The 23,237-nt window shown below is 41.6% G+C and overlaps 3 protein-coding genes across 6 annotated transcripts; 1 reads left to right on the top strand and 2 right to left on the bottom strand.

The window, feature by feature from the left end:
* Positions 1 to 3,583: 3,583 nt before the first annotated feature.
* c6h4orf33 (chromosome 6 C4orf33 homolog) lies at positions 3,584 to 6,856 on the bottom strand. Of its 2 annotated transcripts, XM_061245389.1 has the most exons (7): positions 6,267 to 6,856; positions 6,015 to 6,028; positions 5,419 to 5,599; positions 5,045 to 5,105; positions 4,768 to 4,819; positions 4,441 to 4,640; positions 3,584 to 4,079 (listed from the first exon to the last, which is right to left on the bottom strand). In XM_061245389.1, exons 3-7 carry the CDS (start codon positions 5,597 to 5,599, stop codon positions 3,965 to 3,967), a joined length of 609 nt encoding a protein of 202 aa, XP_061101373.1. In that variant the 5' UTR covers positions 6,015 to 6,028; positions 6,267 to 6,856; the 3' UTR covers positions 3,584 to 3,964. The 2 variants fall into 2 exon arrangements, with proteins under 2 accessions (XP_061101373.1, XP_061101372.1); XM_061245388.1 differs by lacking the exon at positions 6,015 to 6,028 and having other exon boundaries at positions 6,267 to 6,849.
* sclt1 (sodium channel and clathrin linker 1) lies at positions 5,714 to 21,307 on the top strand. Of its 3 annotated transcripts, XM_061245386.1 has the most exons (22): positions 6,475 to 6,533; positions 7,015 to 7,066; positions 7,230 to 7,285; positions 7,852 to 7,904; positions 8,322 to 8,394; positions 8,856 to 8,911; positions 9,314 to 9,449; positions 10,487 to 10,609; positions 11,673 to 11,738; positions 12,509 to 12,579; positions 12,866 to 12,953; positions 13,267 to 13,361; positions 13,549 to 13,726; positions 14,626 to 14,724; positions 16,010 to 16,081; positions 16,687 to 16,761; positions 17,238 to 17,383; positions 19,226 to 19,418; positions 19,869 to 20,065; positions 20,430 to 20,508; positions 20,618 to 20,713; positions 21,097 to 21,307. In XM_061245386.1, the coding sequence occupies exons 2-22, from the start codon at positions 7,033 to 7,035 to the stop codon at positions 21,157 to 21,159; spliced, it is 2,049 nt and encodes a 682-aa protein (XP_061101370.1). In that variant the 5' UTR covers positions 6,475 to 6,533; positions 7,015 to 7,032; the 3' UTR covers positions 21,160 to 21,307. The 3 variants fall into 3 exon arrangements, with proteins under 3 accessions (XP_061101371.1, XP_061101369.1, XP_061101370.1); XM_061245387.1 differs by lacking the exons at positions 6,475 to 6,533; positions 7,015 to 7,066 and adding an exon at positions 5,714 to 5,732; XM_061245385.1 differs by having other exon boundaries at positions 6,454 to 7,066.
* Positions 21,008 to 22,284, bottom strand: smim19 (small integral membrane protein 19). Its single transcript, XM_061245392.1, has 3 exons — positions 22,060 to 22,284; positions 21,813 to 21,937; positions 21,008 to 21,618 (listed from the first exon to the last, which is right to left on the bottom strand). The coding sequence occupies exons 1-3, from the start codon at positions 22,272 to 22,274 to the stop codon at positions 21,545 to 21,547; spliced, it is 414 nt and encodes a 137-aa protein (XP_061101376.1). The 5' UTR covers positions 22,275 to 22,284; the 3' UTR covers positions 21,008 to 21,544.
* Between the last annotated feature and the right edge of the window lie 953 nt (positions 22,285 to 23,237).

Below are 23,237 nucleotides of genomic sequence, written 5' to 3' on the forward strand. Positions count from 1 at the left end.
TGAGCGAAACAGGGTGGCCATTTAGCGCACGAGCGACAGCGTCTGAAACACCTTGTCAGTTTTATGTGCCCTGGCGAGCATGTCATATTGAAAAACAGGAGCCAGGTGGGCTCTCATTGGATGTGACTGAGTGACATGAAATTCTCTCAAGGTGTCAACAGCATGCTCACCTAACAGCACAACAGCAGCATGACAGCCCTGCCCAGCAGTTACTGCTGGTGCGGTTAGCACGTTATCGCTAATGTTTACTGCAACCACTGGACATGATATGAAGCTTTCATAAGCACAGGTAAATAATGTGACATTAAGTAAGTTTATGTTGTTAAAAATGTGTTTAAATCAGCTGGTAATCCAAACAGCTGTTGGTATAAACACTGAATTCAGGGTAATCAAAAAGAAGATTACATAAGGCAATGTGGATATCTTAAGGATTTCTTATTTCCCATTACAAGTGTGAGTAAAAATTCTAAATTCTGCAGACACTTAAAATAAGGGATAAAATAGTCACAAAAAATAAAATATTTCAAAAAGTTTCCTCAAGCTGGCCCAGTTCCCCAACATGGAAAAGGAAATCCAACATTTGGAAAGGGGTAGATCTACTGTATCGTCATTCATTTTTAAGCATCGACCCTCTCTCTTAAAAAGAACATGAAATGGTAGATTTATTTTTTTGTCAATCTCTCCTGGCTGTATTTTTCATCAACTGAGTTTTTCGGGGCATTGGTTAAGGTTTTGAATCATTTCTTTCATCTGACAAAATTGGAGCAAATCAATAACTTCACAGTGGAAAATTGACTGTGGGTTTATGTTTATGGAGCAAAGCCAGGGAAGAATCCATAAAAAATGTCAAGGGCAAAACACAAAATGTGATATTTTATAGACTGGAGAGATCATTTGCCACTTTTAAATGTGATGTCTTCTCATCATTTGTTTTATTTACCCCATTGCTGCTATACCTTTAAGGTCAAGTTAAAGAAAAGGTTAACTTGTCCCCATCACATTTTCTCACTCTGAAAAAACTATTTTAGTTCCTCTTCTGCAAGTGGTAAGGTTTGACAATTGAAATAAAATTGACTTTCCAAAGAAAGGAAAAGACAATGCAAAGGTCTTTTACTTTAATATGAAGTTGTTTGAAAGGGTGAAGGCATTTGCTTGCATCAATCTCTTTCATTTTTTTTAGTTTGGAAATTGCACAGCAGCAGACATTAGTCCACTTTTACAAAACCCAAGTACCACAGACATAATGATATCTCGCACTTGTTATATGTGAAGATTTTGATTGCATTATTTTTAGCCATTTTACATGTGGAAGGGTTACAGGAGAATTATAACCCCTTGACACTTGTTCACGAAGGACCAGACAGCAGCCAGTGATAACAAGGAGTTTAAGCAAAAGAAGTATGTTGGTCTAATCACTGCCTGATTTCAAGCACAGAGGGCCAATTAAAATGGATTGGTCTCAATAAGAGATTACAACTTTAAACGAATATGGGCTCGTGGAACAAGAAAATCAATCGCGTTTGTCTCATTTCCAAAAGTTTCAGGTCACTCTGGAAGCCAGATAAATGTGAGGGGTCTTCACAGGGCCAAGGAGTTTAAACAAGGAAATAAATCACACATAAAAATAGGACAAGGTGAAAAGAGCACTCAACTCTGAGGGAGATAGTGCTTGTTAAGCAGTGATCAGGGCAGAGGTCGTTTCGAATGGAGGATAAAAAGTTTGAGGGACATCTACAGGGGTTTAAAACCTGAATCCCGGGGAAGCACTGCATATGCCGGTGATCGTTCCTGCCAACTCAACCTCGGAATGATAATGAGCTAGTAATTGTTCTTAGTTAGACACTTCATGCCTACTGATGGATTATTTGCACCCTTAAGGTCACATTGTGTCAGAAATAGCCGTGCATGCAAAGAAGAATAAATATTCCACATTCACATCCCAGGGTTTTTAATCAGCTGGGTCAGATAATGTTTTCATTTTCTGCATGTCCTGTATGGCAAATAATTCCTTTAAAAAGAGGTTACTTTTCTTGACTATCCAATTACTGACTAGCAGGTAAAATTGCTGGGGTTCTGCCTGCAGTCAAGTGTGACCAAGTGTGGTCACCCAGTGGTCACTGAAACTAAACTATTAATTTCAGTGACATAAAAAAGATCAATAAGCAAATAAGCAAATAATGTACAAAATTGTTAGAGGTTGCACATTTTCATCAAACTTAACTGATCATGATATTGGCTGTGACACAAACCAACACACAGTCCAGATTGTTTTACAACAGTGATTTTCAGTCAAATCTTTAACTTCACCTTGAAAGATTTGCCAGCTGCTTTGACATTCTAAAATGTGGGAATTAATCAAGTTAATACGGATATATGAATACATAATTAGGGTATAACTTGATTTTATTTGTTTGTGGGTCAAATAAACGGATGTGTCTTGGATTTCCTAAACATCAAATATGGCACTACAGATTTGGGGTCAAAAGACTCTCCCAAATTTGGACAGTGCTTAAGGAGCAGTTACCTTCCTTTAACCGGTGTTGGCTAAAACGAAACAGAGGCATAGCATAGCTACTATAATCTGTATGATCCTTCTCACTGGCTTTTATACGTCTGTAAATGACTCCTCTTCTTAAAAGATAGCCGTGAATACATTAGGTTCTAACACTGCCAATGCCATGTATAATATATGCAGTAGCAAGAGATTCAACCAGTTGTCTGCATTTCATCCACAGAAACTGTCAAAAATGTACCTACAAGAGATTTGACAAAATCAGTTTTTGTTTGCAAAAACTGTGTCTGATCCAAGGCTCTCATCTGGTGTGCTAAGCACAGGAATAACTCCAGTAATTCAGAAAGTCTACTAGATCTTTGGAGGCCTCGTATAATTCTTCAAATTGGTTGTGTCGATGTGGTTTAATGGCAAGACAGCATTTTCAGAGTTTGCAGATAAGTTCTGCTACAGGGAATGAGCGGTCATAACAAGCTTACGGGTTTTGTCCAAGGCAGAATCCTTTTCATACCAATTTATTTTAAAGAATACACTATGAAGATTTGCTAGACATTCGGTTTCAGTTAATCATATAGGTAGAGAGACATAAAGCCTGCATTAGGTGTATAACCCCTCTGAGTTCTAAAAGGTGACAGTATCATATTGATTTTTTAGCAAAATGAATGAAGGAATTAAATATTACCGCCCCTTTTGAACACCACAAAGCTTTCCCAGGATTGCTGCTAAGTGTGCAAGCTAATGATGTGAGTGTTGACTCCCACTTCATTAGCCAGAGTTTCATACCAGTCTAAAATGATCTGGAAGTCAGACACATTTCAGACTAATTTATCAGGTCCATCGTTTCATAATAAAAAGCTAACACAAATTTAAAATACAGTTCAATTCAGTTGCATGGCAGCAAAAATATTCAGCAACATTGATACCTCTTGCCCCATCTGAAATAGTACATGGACTTAATTGAAAAAGTGTAGAGAGCAGCTTGCCCTTTTGTTTTGCTTGCACAGCTGACATTCTATTGATTTTCCCTTCCGCAGAGCATCTCTTGCATAGACACATACACAGAAACTGTCATTGTTACAGATGGGGACTTTAATTTTCAAAGAAATACATGAGCTGAAAAAAAAGTGCAAGTCAAGTCTGTCAAAACAGTCCAGAGCAAATTTACAAATTTATGAATAAAATATGTTTTCTACAAATAAGTATGTAATTCAAAGACAACTTTCCATAATGTGCTTTTTAAAATAGTCTAGTAAGCATGTTTGTTTTCTTGTTCCTGCCAGATCAGCTTTAATACCTGAGTTAAATAAACAACATTTGGACTCCAGTGAATTGAAATCCAGTCTATATTAAACCAGCTTTGATCACCAAATTATGTTTTGTGTTACAAGTCTTAAAGCAATACAGAACTGCAGCTCTAATTATTCTTTGTTCCCTTTAAGTGCCTTGGGCCATTCACTCAGCTTTTTTACTGATCAGCACGTTCTCCCAAAGGTCTGATCCTGGCTGCACCCAATCTCCTCCCATGATTCCTTGGAGTTTGAAATCTTGGAAGTACTCCAGAAGATGGCTAATGAGAAATACAAGCCAAGTCATTAGAGATTCTCATCACATCAACCCTTAAAGCAACATTCAAATGTGTATATTAATAACTAATAGGCTATAGCTTCCGAATTTCACCTTCATGCAGCAATGCCTTTGTATTAAGTGGGAAGACTTATTCTTGTCTGTTTAAATTCTAATTAGTGACCCCCCCCCCCCCCAAAAAAAAAAACAAGATGCTGGAACAAGTTGTTAGGCAAAGGTATTTTTGAAAGTGAGTTTCAAAACAACACGACAGCCCTGTAATGACATACAGTGCTGACTCATAACATCATACAAGCGCTGTTAAACAAGGACATCAATGCCAATATCAAATGCAAGGTACTCACAAGTTTGGTTTTTGGCCATCTGCAACTTCATTTCTTGGTATTGGATACAGAGCCTCATAAGTCCTTCGTTCTTCTGAGCGGTGAATGGCGTAGGAGTTCATTTTGTTAACCCCTGGAGGGAAATAACTCCAGGGAAGAAGTGCTGTGCCAGTCCATCCATTTCCATTTATAGAAGCTTGGAATGACAAAGGCAGCATTTGCTTTAAAGAAAATAAAAATAAAAGTGTCACGCTGCAGTAACTGCATTTCACTGCAATGGAGAAGGAGAACAGACAATGATGAAAACATAGGTGTGAATGTGGATATAAGCTTTAGTACTCTGGTTACCTGAAAAGCATTTCCTCTCCCAGAAAGTAATAATACCAAGTGCTGACCATGACTGCAATGAAACAGATTTGGGGGGGGGGGGGGGGGTCAGGTATATATATTTTTTCCAAAGGCTGTTCCAAAAGAGATGCATAAAATCAGATTTTTATAAAAGGCAAACCTCAAATTAATCAGCCACCCATTAGTCATCCATCCACCCTCCCCCTCCCCCTCCCCCTCCCCCTCCCCCTCCCACCAGGTAATCCACAATGCTATTTTTTTTGGGGGGGAGACTTACGGACAAACTTCCACTTCGAGATACTTTTCTGTGGCGCTGTTCAAGAAGAAGGATTCTACAACTGGAAAATGGAAATAAGATTATATATATATATATATATATATAATAAACAATTTGCAGCATACTGCACTTGACATTGGCTTTAATCATATTAGGTCGGTTCTCGACAACCAAGGGAAACACAGAAATACAAGAAACATCAGTCTTCACACCTCAGCATTTCTTAACTCGTTACAATGCCATTTTGCAAAGACTTCAATGATAAAATGCAGACCAGTGTGGTTATGCTGGATAACTGCAAGGCAGTGTGCATATGCAATTCCTACAGAATACTGCGAGTCGCGCAGCGGCTAAATAAGCGGTTATCCGCACACCTTCATAGTCCCATAGTCCTGGGAATGGCTGGCCGGGAGGTCCGGTTGGAGCTTGTGGATCGTTGAAGAATGGGCCAGACACTTCCATTAGCAGCCCGCCATCTCCCGGAGAAAACGTTATTTTTATTGGGTCGTGAGTTATAGGCAAGCTGTTCCAGGTTTCTTTAATGGCAAAGGTCATCTGAAAATATATGCATTTTAAATATACGTATTATTTCATTAATTGAGCTAACACGCACTCCACACTGTAGCCTAGTAAGCCAGATGTTGGTTTGCCCACACGCAAGCTTGATGCCAGAGTAAAAACTACAACGGTGAGTAAGTAAATAAGTCCCCGATGCACTTGTTCAGTCGGTGTAGTTCCCTCCACTACGCAGCAGTTCGTCTTATTCCACTTTTAAGCCTAGCTGTTGTTATCGACCTTGATATAGCCTACAACATTTCTTTGAACTGTTTACCTTTAGAAGATAAACGAATCATGTAATATCAGTGTGCATCCCAATATAGCTACAAGCGTGGCGTATATTGTATATGCTAGCTATTATGACTAGGTTTAAGTAAAATTCATCCAACAATAGGTTATATGCAATACTTACAGAAGCAGAGTAGCCTAGACCAAAGACACATGAAAGACAAACAATAATGCTGAGCAGATTATTAAAAACTGGACTGGCCATAGCTATAATATCAAGCTAAGTGAGCGAGTTGCAACAGAAGATTGGTTATCCTACAACTTGTTCCAACGATTAACTTACACGCGGCCTTTTAAATATATCAGTGATGCTATAAAACCATAAAAATAACGATCAATAAAGTACTTTGGCATCATTTGTGTTTGGTTACAGTACCTTGCTATCTAGTTAAGTTGTCCAAAGAATGTCACATACTAAAATTACTTAATTTAAACGCAGTCTTGCGAAACTTCAAGTTGCATTTACTTAAGAGTTTTAGCCAACTATAGCAGGAAGTTAAATACTACTGAACACACGTTTCCAGCAGGAGAAAATAGAGCGACGCTCCATGTCATTTAAGAGGCATTTGATTGGCTTAGCTTTTCACTTCAAACTCGACGGCGGAAGTTTGGAACAGAAGCAGATTTTAGAAGATTTTAACTGGTAAACTAGTAAGATTGTACCGAGAAAAACACTGATATGTATCTGATGCTACTATTCTGAGAATGTAGGCTACACTCTTATCTACACACAAATTCGACATAAACCAGAGCTGAACTGGTAATAAAAATCAGTGCCAGCTGTTAGCTTTCAGTTGCAAGCCTGTTTGCTAGTATCACGCCTAGAAACGGCTTAGGGTCACCCCATTGCGTTAGCTAGCTACCACGGTGGGAACAAATCCGATTCGCTATCTAGCTAACTAAACTTAAATCAGACTTAAACTCGTTGTTAACATCGCTCTGCCGATATTTTGATTAATTATATTTTTCGCCGAATAATATATTATAGCTAGTATAGTATATAATAGTATAGTATAGCTAGTGCCAGCAATTTAACATAAGGACCAGCTGGCTAAGTAGATTACTCGGCTAGCTAGCATCAGGTAAGTGATAATTAGGCTTGCTTATACATAATTGCATCCCAGCCTCCCACAGACGCTGGAATGACGACAGAGGCGAATTATTTTCGAGAAGAAGGTAAGAATTCGTGGCCGTTCACTGCTTGTTGTCCAAATGTAGTCACTCATTAAATGATCTTGGCATCTCTTTTGTTACCTTTGAGTAACTCGGCTAACGGACAGAAAGCCAATTTTCAGTTTCTATCACTGCTTACTGTAGCTGTCAATTTGAAATTTTGCAGCCAAGAGGCTCAAGTACCAGGATGGACATCAGGCCGAACCCATGTCTTCTGCACAGGTATTGCGGTTGTGTTGTTGTTGAGTTAGTGAGTAATAGATTGGGAAATATGCATTATTAATACTTAATACGGGAGTGGTGTACAACATATTTTTTTGCAAAATTGTAAGATCTCAGTTTCCAAACAAAGCATTAACTATTGCTGCTTTCTGCAGTCACATGCAGCTTATTGTATATCAGATCTCCTGTAAGATCAGTGAGGGCTAAGGAGATGTGTTTTCTCCTTTACTATGCAAAGAACCTTCCCTTTGCTCTGTTATTTAAGACTCCTGGCACCCTAGAACACATTTTAACCTTGCAGTATTATTATTCAAACACAGTTTAGCACATTTCTCTTTAAAAGCATCTTTGTAAAGATCCTTTGAAGTTCGACATTTCATGCAAGCTGCAATTAGTCACAGCATTCATGATGGTGTTCAGAGGTCCAATGCTTTATTTTCAGTCCACAAAACAACCATCACAAAACTCCTTTGGCAGAATCTTTTTCTTTTTCTTTTTGGAACTTAAATTGTTGCAATTTATGTGAATGACCTGAGCAAAGTTTAACATTTTACTGTCTCACCAAGGGAGTGACCGCAAGGGCATCTGATTCACCGGCCCTCTGGCTCTCTGATAAAAGGTCAGTGTGCATGACTGCATATAAATAGCTTATTACTTCTCGTTTTGGAACAGGTTTCTGTATCTATTATAAAGAACTTTTGAAAGCAGGGGGACATTTGGGGGTTCATATTTTTTAATTGTGCTCTTGAATTGTGTGTAGTAATGTTTTATTGATTGTATGCGGTGATATTCTTTTGTCCATTACTATTTTTGTTGTATAAATACTGTATAGGACCTGATTTAATGAGACAGATTTTCTAAAAGAACATACTCAGTTAAAGTTCTATCACTGCCAGTTTGTAATTTATTTATTCCAATCCCACTTGGCAGACGCATGCTTTCATGCACATTCACAGTTATGTTTTTTATATATATATATATATATATATATATATATATAGTAATTGTGTATTTTTGTTTTGGTATTGTTTGGCAGCATTCTGACTCCTCTGGTAGCAGAATATGATAAACATAATGAAGACATGAATGAGCTACTGCAGCGGTATCAGGTAACACCATTTGTTATCATTTTGTTTTGTACTAGGTAGTAGTGTATGATAATGTTAGGGAGCTGTGCTTGTATTGCTGAGATTGCAGATTTGATTCCAAGGTGGGACACTGCTGTTGAACCCTTGAGTAAGGCAATTAATCTGAATTTCTTCAGTATAATCTTTGTTGATATGTGATGGAGTGTAACCGATATAAGTTGTCCTTGATAAGAGCATCTGCTAAATGGCTCAAATGGAAATGGGATGTAAAATGTTATCTACTAAACCAGAGGCTGCTGGGATTTATTTTGCATAAACTAGATTCATGACGATTTTTCATGGCATGGAAGATGCCCTTAGTCTAAATGGGCAACTTGCTGTAAGGGATGGGGTGGAAAGTTAATATTGTTGAAGTTATTTAATCTCTGGAGAGTCTATGAGTCTATGATCTATGTTCATTTTTTTCGCTATCAAACCAACAGATTCAGATTGCTGAGCTGAAAGTGAAGCTTGAGGAAGTTGTCAGAGAGAATGAGCGGTACTGGTACAATTTTCCTTTTCCAGAGTGTAGAGTGTATTCCATGATTGAATGCAAATACAATTTCATGTCAAGATGAGGGGTGTGCATTTTATTTTCTTGTGATGAAAATGGGGTTGACTCAACAGGGTTGTTACCTGTGACCACAAGGGAGAATAAAAAAATATGTTTATCAATTTTCTTATCATCATTATTCTTTCTTCCCTCTCTGCTTTGTCAAATTTAGTTGTGTTTTTATTTGGAATCTTCTTGAACATCATGTAATACATGATTCTTTAAATAATTTGTGGTAAGTGCCCATGGCGACCTGTCCAGGGTGTATTTAGGGTGCTGGTATAGGCTCCTGCCTCTCACCCTCTGCATTCTGGGATAGGCTCTGTAATATTATTTCTGCTGTACTAGGCTACACTCTGAGCTGAGAGAGTCCATCGAGCGGCAGCTCCATGGGCTCCCCGCCGCAACGGGATTGGACAGGGACTCTGTGACGGACGACGGGCTGGTTAAGAATCTGCAGGAGCAGATCCAGCTCTCTCTCCAGGTGTGACTCATCCTCACCTGCTGCTCTGCCTCAGCAGTGCTCCTGGAGAAGAGACTGCTTTCCTTTTGTTATAATGGCTTTTCTTCATTAGATTTTATATATAAAATATGCACGGTCACATTTCTGTTCATAATGACCAAATGGGAGATTTTATTTGTGTGTGTGTGGTGCAAACAATAGCCTTACACCAACCATCGACTTGTAAAACCTTTTTGTGCTTTGGAGTTCAGGTGCAGGGTAGTAATGGATGCAGTACAAACTGTTATATGTAGCAGTAACACTTAACACTTTTGCATTGAATATACTGCCACTTCTTTACATCAGTGTAGCGATTACCATCTTGGGGCAGAATGTCGCTGTACCTCTCCAGAGGAAGCTGGAGAGAGTCACATGGGCACCTAGTCTCGGGATGAGAGAGGACATTTGAAATCCCCCCTTCATGCAAATCGATTGATGGGATAGGATATGTTTTAGTGGCTGGGGTCATGGTAAACACACAAGAGTGATCAGCCCTGGTACAGGGGAGCTGCAGGCTCGGCTGGTCTTTGCTTTCACCTTAAACATGACTACTTTAGACCCAAGAAACTAGGTGAGTCGAGTTAACTGTGTAATCGGGTGCTTTAAGTGATCAACTAAGTGCCGACTAACAACAGAAACTAACAACAGAAACCAGCAGGCCCTGTAGTTCTCCAGCACCTCTCTGCATCATATCTGCCACTGTGTGGCCTGTATGCATCTGTGTGAAGGGTAAGAACAAGCTTGCCGACATCAAGTCGACATCGGGTGCACATTCAGCTGCAAAGCCCCTGGACCTGGCTTGTAACTCACTCACATTAAAAAGGATTCTCCACAAGGGGGAGCTATTAGCAGTCATGGTCCTTTGCATTAGTTCATATTAGTGATATTGTGATAAGGTAATGTAACTGAAAGAAAAATAATTTACCTGTCTGCACACTTTCACTGTTCCCAGTGGTTTAATTAATGATGAATGTCATGTCCACGTGTGAGGGCTTCAGCAGGTGTGTGTGTGTCCACAGGAGAAGGATCGAGCCATGGAGATGTGGCGTTCCTCTGCAGAAGAGCTGTATCGGATGCAGCAGATCTATCAGAAGACCACGTCCGATGCGCACATCTATATGACTGAACAGCAGCAGATGAAGGTTTATCACTCTGTCTTGAATGTTGTCTCAACGGTACACAAGGCTCATCATTGTCGGTCATTTTTTTCTAGGAGATTCCAGGATTTTTTTAAAAGGACAGTTCGAATGCAAGCGATTTTTTTCCCAGATCTTAGATTTTCTTATTGATGTTTCTCTGCTTTTGAAATGTTTTTGGAATTAAAATCTATTATAGATTTGGTTCTCTAGACCATTGCCATTGTCAGTAAGTGAGGGTATGCAGCTTTAAGAGTGGGAATCTGGTGATTGGTCCGGGGGTGTGAGACCATGGTGGTGGAGTTTGGTGGCAGAGAACCGTTGTTGCTAAAACAGTGCTATCACAAAATAATAAAATTTAAGTGATCAACTAAGTGCCGACTAACAACAGAAACCAGCAGACCCTGTAGTTCGCCAGCACCTCTGCATCATATCTGGAACCGTTCACTGTTTAAAAAAAAAAAAAATTCTATGGAAATGAATGCACTCGTTGTTATTACGCCAATGTTAGGCCTATTTCTTGTATATGTCACTGTGCGAATGTCATTAAATGGAATAGCAGGTGCAATGCATCCAATCTCCTGGAATGCAACCTATCATTGTTCCATTCATAAAGCCTTTGGTTAAAAGAAAGGATGTTTAAAATGTCAATGAAAGATTTATCCCTGAACTGTGCATTATTATAACCTTTTCTTTAAGTCACATTTTTTATCTGAAACTGAACTCTGAAAATGATGAGCCTTAACTGTACATTATCCATGTGTCCACCAGAGGGTGCTATGGACAAGTTTTATTATATATATATATATATTTATGTATTTATGTATGTATATGTATATATATATGTATATATACGTGTATATATATGTGTGTGTGTATATATATATATATATATATTTATAAATATTGTTCACAGATGTAGTTTCTGCTTATTAGCCTGGTTAACACATCAGTTTTACCAGGGTATACATCACTGTTACCTTTATCTTTAAATTATTCTGTATTGCCTTTTTCTGGTTGATGTCAGAACTGCTGTCTGTAGTAATCCTCCCACACACGTTCTTTACAGAACAAACTAACCAGCATCCAGCAAGCCGCCCAGCATCTCCAAGCGGCCAATGAAACGTTGGAGTCGGTGAGAACCAAACCCCAACCTGCCACCAGATGGCGACCGAGCACAAACACTGGGTTACGAGTCATGTGACTCACCTTGGTGTTGTCATCTAACACCGCAGTACTCTTGAGCTCTGGTGGTGGTGCACACTAAATTAAGAATAATTACTCTTAAGAGTAGATTAGGTATTTTGGATTGTTTATTTAATTCATTATTTTATAGAATACTATTGCTTTCAATTACCAGTCGTGATTGTTACATCAGCATTATATAGTATTCTCATTACATATGTGTGATCTTGCACGTTAATATAGGAAATCCATATCCTTTCTTTTTTGTAATACTCTCCGCATAGTAGTCTGTTTGGATTCTTCTCTGCCCATCAAACAGCTGCTGCTGTATTTGCTGGGGTCTTGTACAGAGGGAAAATATTTATAAGTATTGTATTATTTTTAACTGCATGTTTATAAGTGAATCCCTGTAGGATGGAAGAAGGTGCAGTAGCAAAGCTGAGTGCAATGCGATATGTCACTCATGCATGTTTGATGAGGTGCAAGGCGTCTGTTCTTTGACATCTCTGCCATGACCACCATTAACTCACACACACACTGAAAGCATGCCTCAAAAGGCCGACTGCCTGTAACACACACACACACACACACACGTACAAACACACTCTGAAAGCATGCCTAAGAGGGCCTACTGCCTGTAACACACACACACACACACACGTACAAACACACTCTGAAAGCATGCCTAAGATTGCGTACTGCCTGTCGTGTCACATGCAGACCAATCAGGAGTTTCTGAAGACGGTGACAGAGCAGAGCATGGAGATGGAGGATCTCCGCACCCACCTGAGGTGAGCCCCAAACCCCTCCCCCTATAACAGCCTCCTCTGCCCCTGTCAGAACTACCCCCTGCGCCCCCCTCACCCTGCAGGCCTCCCATCAGCTCTTATCTCCCCCTGTAGAGGTGCAGGTGCATCCTCCACGCGCATGCTCTCTCCACATTTATAGACCCCACCAGCAACACCGTAGGCCCCTCTTTGATTCATTTTCTTCCAGCTGCTGTCCTCCCCTGTGGGTTCCTTGCATCCTGTCTCTATGTCCCAGATCATGTGTGTGTTAAACATAGGTTTTTTGTAGACAGGCGAAAATGGACTTGAGAACGGCCACAGCCAAAGTGGAGGAAATGACAAAACTCATGCAGAGCATGCAGGACCAGATGCAGAGATGGGTGAGCACATTCAGCATGTTCGGCATGTGCAGCCGAAGCCCTGCTGGTCATTTGTCTATAAGGCTCAGTCTTCAGGACTGTTAATATTGAGTTATGGAGACTTCCAGAAGCATCTACTCTGGGTTTATAATTTTTTCTGATTTATCTGATTTCAACAGTTTCTGTCCATGAACTTGTGAATAATCTTGTGTGTGTGTGTGTGTGTGTGTGTGTGTGTGTGTGTGTGTGTGTGTGTGTGTGTGTGTGTGTGTGTGTGTGTGTGTGTGTGTGTGTGTGTGTGTGTGTGTGTGTGTGTGTGTGTGTGTGTGTGTGGGAGGATAATGCATTAGAGGCCCAGGGGAGAGAGGAGGCCTCTGACCGGAAGCTCCATCAGCTGCATTCGGCCCTCAGCCAGCTGGACAGCAGGTGAGCCACCCAGGCCAGAGATTCTTCTGGTATAACCCTAACCCTTAGCCTAAACCTTACCCTTATCCTTACCCTAAACTTTATCCTAACCATCCTATCCTAACCCCCACCCTAACCCTAACTATAGCTCTGTCTCTAACACAAACTGTGGGCCAAGTCTTACCCCAATCTTAACACACCCTTCCAGGATGAAGGTGGCCACCCAGGAGACAGAGAAGGTGCGCAGGGAGCAGAGTGCGTGGGAGAGGCAGGTGGGAGAGCTGCAGGGCCGTAGCTCCAGCCTGGAGGAGGAGAAGTACGAGGCCCTGAGCAGAGTGCGTGACAGCATCCAGGCAGCCGAGGAGGCGGCTCTGCAGAAGGACCAGGTGAGAGGGGACAGCCAGTGCCTGCAGGTCACCTGCTCTCGGCTCATACCTGCGCACTGCTGCCTACCTGCTTCAGGTCTTTATTCAATTGTATAACCAGTTTATCTGCATTGTGGCAAGCCCTGGACTGTAACGACATTAAATGTCTCTCTTTAAAAAAAAAAAGAAACTTACAAAAGTAATTTGGGGTGGTAACCAGGTCTACTGTTTATGTTTCTAGTCGAGCCTTTGAAGAGCTGTACTGCAGTACAGCATACCTGTGTTAACCCATACACAAACACTGCATTGCCATGTTTAGTTGTGGCAGGTCTTCTGTGTCTGTAGTAGTCAGGGTTCCCCCCAGGGAAATAGTGGAGAGGGATGTACTTCTGGAGGCAAGCAGTGGTGGTGTGAAGCATTGAGCCGTGGTATTCCCATGGGCACAGCCTACACCTGGCCTGGAGAAAACATGACTACACGATGCCTATGTAGTTATTTGCCATTTATTGAATGGCTTAATGTAAGATTATGGATGTTTTATTGAATATAACAAGACATCTGAGGTTATATTGGATGTCTTATTTTTGCTGAGACGCTTCTGAATTAGTAGTATGCAGTAATCTCCTGGTAAAGTGTAGTAATTCTCACAGGCCTGTAGACCTGCAGCAGTTGAGCCCCTGGTTCTGTCCCCACAGGCCTGTAGAACTGCAGCAGTTGAGCCCCTGGTTCCCTCCCTACAGGCCTGTAGAACTGCAGCAGTTGAGCCCCTGGTTCTCTCCCCACAGGCCTGTAGACCTTCAGCAGTTGAGCCCTTGGTTCTCTCCCCACAGGCCTGTAGACCTTCAGCTGTTGAGCCCCTGGTTCTCTCCCCACAGGCCTGTAGAACTGCAGCAGTTGAGACCATGGTTCTCTCCCCACAGGCCCTTCTGAGGGAGAAGCAGAAGAGTGAGGAACTGGAGAAGCTAAAGGAGGCCATTAAGCAGCTGATTCAGGAGGCTGCCATTCGGACCAGGAAAGAGGCCAGTTCTGTTCTCAGTGCCATCTCCATATTACCACCATACAGTCGACCTGACCCAGACTACCCACTGCCAGAGGAAAGGGCTACCATCCTTATTTTCAGTGTAGTCCTTTCTGTAGTGCAGTGCTTTGGTCACCCAAGCCGGGACCCATAGGGCGTAAAGCCATAGGTCTTGCTGGCTTTTGCCTTTGATTTGGCAATCTGGGAGCAGGATTCCCGGATAACTGCACTGACTAAAATCTGGAACAGCTTTTGTTAACTTGAGTCCATGTTCCAGATTTGTGGAGGGTGGACTGGGACAGTTCAGACCCAAGAAAGTAAGTAAGAGTAAGGCGAGCTAATCAACTGCATTAATTGATAGAATAAGTGGATGACAGTGGCACCTAGCAGGCCCCGTGGCTTTCCAGGACCATGGGTACTCCTGCTGTAGATCATCCTTAGAGTTTACACCGCACAAGGGTGACTCGCACAGTGGGTAAGGAAGTGAAGTTTTTATTTCTAAGGAGAGGTTTTACTGCCGTACATGAGCAGGGCGTGCATATCCAGTGATGCGTGTAACGCTAGTCCTGTAAATCTCCCTGAATAGCAGCGAAGGTGTAAAAGTAATGTCACAACAAAGTCAAGCTCAACAAGTTTTCCGTTACGGATATAAAACCGAGAGTCAACAGTGGGCTTTCGATGCAGGGCTTTTAGAGGTTTTGAATGCGCACCTTTATTGGTTTAACGGTAATTAAAATTTGAGTGCTGAAGGCCTCGCTCATTTCTTTCAGCGTAATAAAGGGTGGTAATTAAAGTGGTGTCTGACGTTAAGGTTGGCAATGAAGGGCAGTAACGAAAGAGGTGTCCATCGTTAAGGTTGGCACTGAAGGGCAGTCTTGTGTAATTGGTCTGTTACAAAGCATCTTATTCTCTTAAGCCAATGAATGCAGGTCTATCAATTCAATTTACTCTTCATTTTATCACCCAGTGAGTGTGCACTTCATAGCTAAGTTTAAGGCTTTAAATAGGAATCTATTTTTATTTATTAATTTTGTCTATTTACTTATATTTTTATTTTATAAAAAAAATAAAAAATAAGTTCTGTTCACAGACATATTGTCTGAATACTACCAGGCGCATTAAACATTTCTGGTTTACACCGGAATGCGTTAGCATTGGTTTCCGAGACACAAATTAAGCTTAGTCCTGGACTAAATTGAGTTTTGTATGGAAGATCTCCATTTAAAATGTAATTTGGTGAACGACTATTGTAGTGATGTATTATTCAGAGGTCGTTTCTCTTTCAGGTTGAAAATGTGCGAAAACAGTGCAACATCCAGATACAGAGAATGGCAGAGGAGCTCGCTGCTCTACAGCTGGTAGGATTGCCGATCGCTGTGTCACCCTTTTCATTACATTACATTACATTACATTAAAAGCTGATGCTTTTATCCAAAGCGACTTACAGTTGATTGGACTAAGCAGGAGACCATCCTCCCCTGGAGCAATGCAGGGTTAAGGGCCTTGCTCAAGGGCCTAACGGCTGTGCAGATCTTATTGTGCTTACACTGGGGATCAAACCACCGACCTCGCATGTCCCAGTCATGTGCCTTAACCACTACGCTACAGGCTGCCCTTTTCAGAGCTGGATATTGATCTGAGTAGTCTGCTGTTCTCGCATAAAATGTAAAAGTTCAAAGATATGCTACCAAAGGAAGGTTTTACAAGTAAAGATTAACAGAGATGTATTTAGTGTGTAGGGTGGGGGTGGGGGGGGTGGGGTTATTCCTGGTTCTGCTGAGATGGTCCTGGTCCAACCTAAACTAACCACATACAGTAACCCAGGTTTAATGAACCCAGGTGACTATTCATTCACTGTTGTGTCTTGACAGAATGAATGGAGCATGGATATTTACATATATGTGTAATACCTGCATATGTAGATAAATGTTCCCTTATCCAAAACCCTCTTGTTCTGCAAAAGGAGTGTGCTGACAAGGAGACGCAAATAGAGAGGGCGTCACGGGAAAGAAAAGCCGTGGAAGAAGAACTAGAAAAGGTAAAATTATACTAACTTATGTATAAATGCATACAATTTACAGGTGTAAATAATAACACTCATGGTCGAACACCAGTGTTGCGAAACCCAGCCTTGGCAGGCAAGTTTTATTTGTTTAGCCTCAGCAGTTGAGTAACACCTAAAAATGTTGGCATGGCTGAGAACATTGGCACGGCCAAGGTTCCGGAGCTGGGCTGAGAATGTTGGCACAGCTGAGGTTCCGGAGCTGGGCTGAGAATGTTGGCATGGTTGAGGTTCTGGAGATGGACTGAGAATGTTGGCACAGCTAAGGTTCCGGAGCTGGGCTGAGAATGTTGGAATGGCTGAGGTTCCGGAGCTGGGCTGAGAATGTTGGCACAGCTGAAGTTCCGGAGCTGGGCTGAGAATGTTGGCACGACTGAGGTTCTGGAGTTGGGCTGAGAATGTTGGCTCGGCTGAGGTTCTGGAGCGAAACTTCAGCACTCCGCTCTGTTCAGGTGTACAGGGAAGGCCGGGGAGGAGAGCCGGAGTACCGGAAGATCGACTCGCTCCACCAGAGGTGCCTGAATGCTGAGCGGCTAAAGGACGAGCTCCACATCACGCTGCAGAGCACCCAGAACAGGATGAAGAAACAGGAGATGGAGTGAGTATTGGACCCCTTTCCACATTACAGGCAAGAGCACTAGAACAGCATGAGAAATCTATTTTGAGTAATTTGTATGATTGAAAGTTGAATGTTATAATTATTCATATCATATAAAAACGCAACAGGATTCAACATGAAAATGGATGATATTTCATTCCGGTAATCCTGATTTAATTAATGCTTAAGTTGGGGGTTAATATAAATTCAATAAAACACGTAAAAGGTTTGCTATAAATAGGGCGTGGCCTGCTACGGTCGTCATTTATATGTCTGGCCTTTCTTTACATTACTTTAGCCTATCATAAGATTTTGGGCATGGTATAACCTACTTCGAAAAAGCGCATATTCAAATACCGAGCCGATTGGTAAGGCTCATATAAGAAACAACGAACAGTAACGGCGAATTCACATTTAAATATCATGGTGTACAAGTGGCATGGCATGTGGCCGCTTAATTTGTTAATGATTTTTTTTTTTTTTTGCCTCGCGTTTCATTTCCGAGGTTGACGTGAACTGTTTTTCCAATCGGAAGGTGGTAATTCGGTCATTCCGATATGACGTGAAGGCAGCATTCGACTCTCTTTACATTACGTTTAAATCTAATGCTTTAATAGAAAATTAAACCATGGCTTACTTCCAGAAAATGGTCAGGTGCTTCCCGTCCTCAGCTTCTTGTGGACTGGCACATGATAGTGAAAATATATCGCTCCTTGATAATCCCAGACAGTAACGTCTCTCCTATAATTGTATAACTTTGCCTCCAGTTTTATGTCAAACCATTTTTGTCTTACCTGTTCCACATTTTACACTTTTCGTATTCCAGTCCTACGTGACGCATACGTAGTTTATGTAGCCTATATAAACAAAAGTTGGCTAATTACTAATATTTAGATGTTAGTTTGGAAAGAAGGAAGCCTGCAAACTGATATGCTCCTTATACACCTTTATTGTAGACGTTTCGATCCCAGTGGATTTTCGTCAGTTTTGGCACATTGCTTTATGTTTCTCCACCAGGACAATCATCTTAATTTCCTCGTTCATCTTTGAACAGAATAAACAACGGACAATAACGGCGAGTTCAAGTTGAAGTCTATTATAAGAAAACATCATGGCATAGAAGATGTTAAGTCCTAAATAAGTATCCATATATATTTTCATGTTCACAAATGGTAAATGGTTGGCATTTAAATAGCGCCTTTATCCAAAGCGCTGTACAATTGATGCTTCTCATTCACCCATTCATACACACACTCACACCGACGGCGATTGGCTGCCATGCATGGCGCCAACCAGCTCATCAGGAGCATTTGGGGGTTAGGTGTCTTGCTCAGAGACACTTCGACACAGCCCGGGCGGGGGATCGAACCGGCAACCCTCCAACTGCCAGACAACTGCTCTTACTGCCTGAGCCATGTTGCAACTTACAATACAACTTACAAAGTAGCTGTAGCTGTAGCACACACAGTCATATAATGATATAAAATAACAAAAATCAGATCATCAGCCAGATCATCATCATACAGGCTGCAGTATTTTAATAGGACGTTTTTCATATTTTCTCTTTAAATGGCCTGGAATTGATTTCCGTGGTCCTTATAACGTATTTCAGGGGTGTCCATTTATTTTAATTATGCACGAGCTTTTTGTTTACGATTGATTGGTATTTATCAACAGACACACGTGGATACGAAAAAAATCGGTGCCTACTCCTGTTTCATGAATCATGAATGTTTATTTCGTTTCCGATCACACATACACTTGCACACGGGTTTCTGGAAATATTGATAAATGAGGCCCCTTGAGCAGAGGTTTGTGCGATTGCCGTGTCGCCGGGCGTAGGTATGAGGAGGAGCTGTCGCGCTGCCAGGAGGAGGTGCGGCGACTGCAGGGTGCGCTGGCGGGAGCGCGGGACGACTGCGGCAGCGTGAGCGAGGAGCGGCTGCGTCTGCAGGAGGAGGGCACGCATTTGCGCAAGGAGATGGAGGAGCTGCGCAAGGCCAGCCAGCACGCGCAGAGGAAGGCCAAGCAGCAGGTATACCCAGAGGGCGCCCACGGTATTGCGTCAGAAGAGCCAAGATGTTACGCTCCTGCACGTGGAAAGATGCAGACACTTGTTTACGATGCTTGGGTCCCCCATTTCAATAAGAAAACACTGCCTGTATCATGATACAGGAGTACGGAGTTGGCTGGATAGTCCATCCAAATCTGGAACATGGACTGAAGTAAATGAAGCCGTTTCGGGTTTTACTCAACATAGTTATCCCACTAACTCTAATCCTGCTTCATGACACAGACCCCTGCTCTGTATTCAATTGACATTTCTCCTTCACATTTCCATGCTAGTAGACACACTTCACAAAATAAATGGCCGTTTCTGAACTCACCAACAAACGTTGAGTGAATCCCAGCTGCTGCCTGTTCAACCGCTGCTTGGGTCACCCATTGCAATGAGAACGGTTCAACCCAATCGTCTTCCTCCCAGGTCTCCTCCATGGAGCACGAGTTCTCCCTGAAGGAGCGGGGCATGGAGGCGCGGGTCCGGGAGCTGGAGGAGAGCAGTCGCAACTCCACAGCAGAGCTCACCCGCCTGCTGACGGCCCAGCAGAAGACCACCAAGCGCTGGCGGGAGGAGGCGCGCAAGCTGGCCGAAGCCTTCGAGCTGAAGCTGGGCAGCATGAAGTAGGTGGAAGCAGATGCAGGAAGCAGCCACAGCATGTAGACATTACATTACATTACATTAATGGCATTTGGCAGATGCTGTGTTGCATACCCATAACCAGGGATAAGTGCGCTGAAAGACCCTAGAGGGAAGAATAATTTAAATTGCTACCTGCACAACATAGATAAGGACCAGGGCCTATTTGATAATCTTTTTTTATTTTTTTTTATTCGTAATATCTTCTGGATAAAACGCTTAATTTAGCCAACTGTGGATATTTACACTAGACAATTAAATTGTGCTTAAGAAAATAAATAACTATTTAGTTTTTCTGAAAAAATATGTGAATGTCTTGTGCTTGGAATGATAAGAGACTGATTTCAGGTCTGAGCTGGTGAGGCAGAAGCAGCGCTCTCAGGAACTGGAGGCACAGCTGGAGGGAGATCATGAAAAGATTGTGGAGGTAAAACTGCTCTTGCCACTAAAGCACACACACTTAGCATACGTGAGATGGTGGATATGCATGTACAGCTTCATCAAATGGGTCTTTAAAAAAACTTGGGCTCAAACAGTACGAGAGACAAATGGCAGAGCACCAGGAGAAGAACCTCCGCCTACAAAGACGGTTGAGCCAGGCAGAACAGAAGGCTTCCGCTGCATCGCAGCAGGTAAATGGCCAGATGCCATTCCACACCCACTACTTTGCACGTTATAAGCACAGCCAAACTAAGAAACAAACAGCACCTGAGCATGATATTCTTGCCAAAGTTTAAATTCAAGTCCAGTACGATGTGCCTACAAGCTTTAAATACCAAGCACAGTGCAATTTGAGAGGCAGACACAAACATGTCCCTATCATGTTCTTTGCAAGGAAGCTTGTATTCCTTTGTTTGAATATTTAATCTTGTCATCAAGTGTTTTTGAAAAATGGATGTGGTTACCCAGAAAGCATTGCTGAGGCATTTTTGTGTATGGAGAGCTTTATTAAACATATTTACACAGGTGTAAACGGTTCACCCAAAATCATTTCCTTCCTCTCCCCATTTTCCAGCTCAGCATAATGACGTCACAGAGGAGGAAAGCAGCTTCCATGCTGGACCTGGAGACTCTGTAACCTTGGCAACTCCGATATTGTCCATGTATACAGTGCAATCATTTCTCATTGTTACAACATTTTTTCTAATAAAGAATGTCGCCTTTCCGCAAGGGCAATTTATCATTAGACATATAAAATGTCCTTAAAGGTGGCGTCACTACAAACAGTCTTGCTTCAGGCATGTCATTTTCCAAACGCCAGAACATTATCAATGTGTTCCAGTGAAAAAGAGATGGATAAGCCATTAACTGTGCGGCACATGTTTCATTCAAGAAAACTAGGTACCCTAGTTCACGATGCATAATATAATCAAAAACGTATAACTAGCTAATGAGGGTCGTACGAATGAAATGGCCTAATATAAAAAGGGAATGATGGATGTCTTCAGAAATGTCGCTTCGGTTCACTCCATGGTTAGCTGCACGCTGTCTGGCTTACCCTGCTGCTGCTGCTGTTGCTGTTGGTCGAATTTCCTCGCTGCATGAAGAGGCAAAAAAGTATCGGTACAATAACCTACTCAATTGTCACATGACGTTACAGAAGTATATGCGTGGCCACGTTCTCTGAAAAAGCGAGACATTATCTCCGTTTCAGTACTGCAAGTTTACTTAACATTACAGATTAACAAAGTGCATAATGGTGTCAAGAGGTATTCCTTACGGTCTACTCACCGATACTGTACATTTCCAATTGCTGGCGTAACCGCACTTTCTGCAGACTGTCATAGAAGTTTGGTTCCGGTGATGAACCCACAGAGGGAGGCAGTGTGAAAATACGCATTATCTTCCTCTTATTCCTGTAAAAAGATGTACATGTATTAAAGTGTTTGCTGTCTGCATTACACTGCGTCAGCAATGTTAGATGTAACGAGATAACGTTTTGCTAGTAGCTAGCGAGCTAACTAGTATGTCCACTCACTTTCTAGCGTACATCAGCAAACCAAAGCTGACCAAGATTACGAGAAGGTACACGTTCGTCGCTTCATTCCATGCTTCGTGCACGGAATAATCAATAGTTTCCTCGTCGGCCATTACACCATAGCCACCCATGTTTATGAATGATCTTAAACCAGAATTATATCTCAAAAATATGATTTCGTCTCCGGTATATATGTAAACAGAATCTAACGTCATTTCCTATTTAGACCAACTATAGAGTTCAGTTTACACGCAGAGCAAATTCAAACTAAATATAATAATACATTCTACAAACGTGCAGCTGACCTCTACTGGACGGGAGGTTAACTTGCCTAACGAGAAGAAATGAAAGATCGTACATAAAGCAACATAATTTTTTTAGTGGGTTTAATAACCAGAATAAAACGCATGCTTCACGTGTCTTTCAGATGGTTTGAAAATTAATTTCAGAAAATGTATTCAGCGTTAACAATCCCCACACCATCTGTAACTAAGCTGGTGATGCATTTGTTTGTCCATTATATGGCCTTAAATTCCAGAATACTTCCCCTCGGCCAAAAATACGGTAAAAAAAGAGTTGTTTATGCCAATTGCGGGATGACGTGTCTTTACGATCACGCTCAGGGACGGCCTTCAAACCATCAATAATTCTGCATTGTGGTTGGCTTTTCACCACTTGCTGCCCTCATTATTTGACAACAGATCAAAGTCTTCCCATCTCCTTTATTATTCTACTATGAGTTAAGGCAATATTTGGAGACTATAGCCTACCTCCATTTCAATTCATGAATTTAGCTGAAATTTATGAATGATTAATGAATAAAAAAAATGTGTTAATTGTAGCCAAGAGAGTACAGTATATCTCCTTGAATGCTTTTTTCCTTTATTTTCTTTTATTTTTATTTGTACATTTTTGTCGCTTTCACACATGTACTGCAGTATCTCCCACACCACTCCACTTACTGGCCTCCTCTGCTCTCCTGCTGTATTGCTTTCTGTATTTGTATCTCTCTTCCTCCTGCTTGCATCTTTATGATCCACTTGTCTCTCTGTTAGACTCCACGCCAGCACAGTTTTTCTGCATTATTCTGTGGTTCACAGCGTTTCAAGTTTAGGCTTTAGGCTTCATGGATTATTCACTAGGTGGCAGCACAGTACAGCACTGGTAAATAAAGGGAA

The sequence above is a fragment of the Conger conger genome, chromosome 6 (assembly GCF_963514075.1).
Source record: "Conger conger chromosome 6, fConCon1.1, whole genome shotgun sequence".
In the NCBI taxonomy this organism is placed as follows: Eukaryota; Metazoa; Chordata; class Actinopteri; order Anguilliformes; family Congridae; genus Conger; species Conger conger.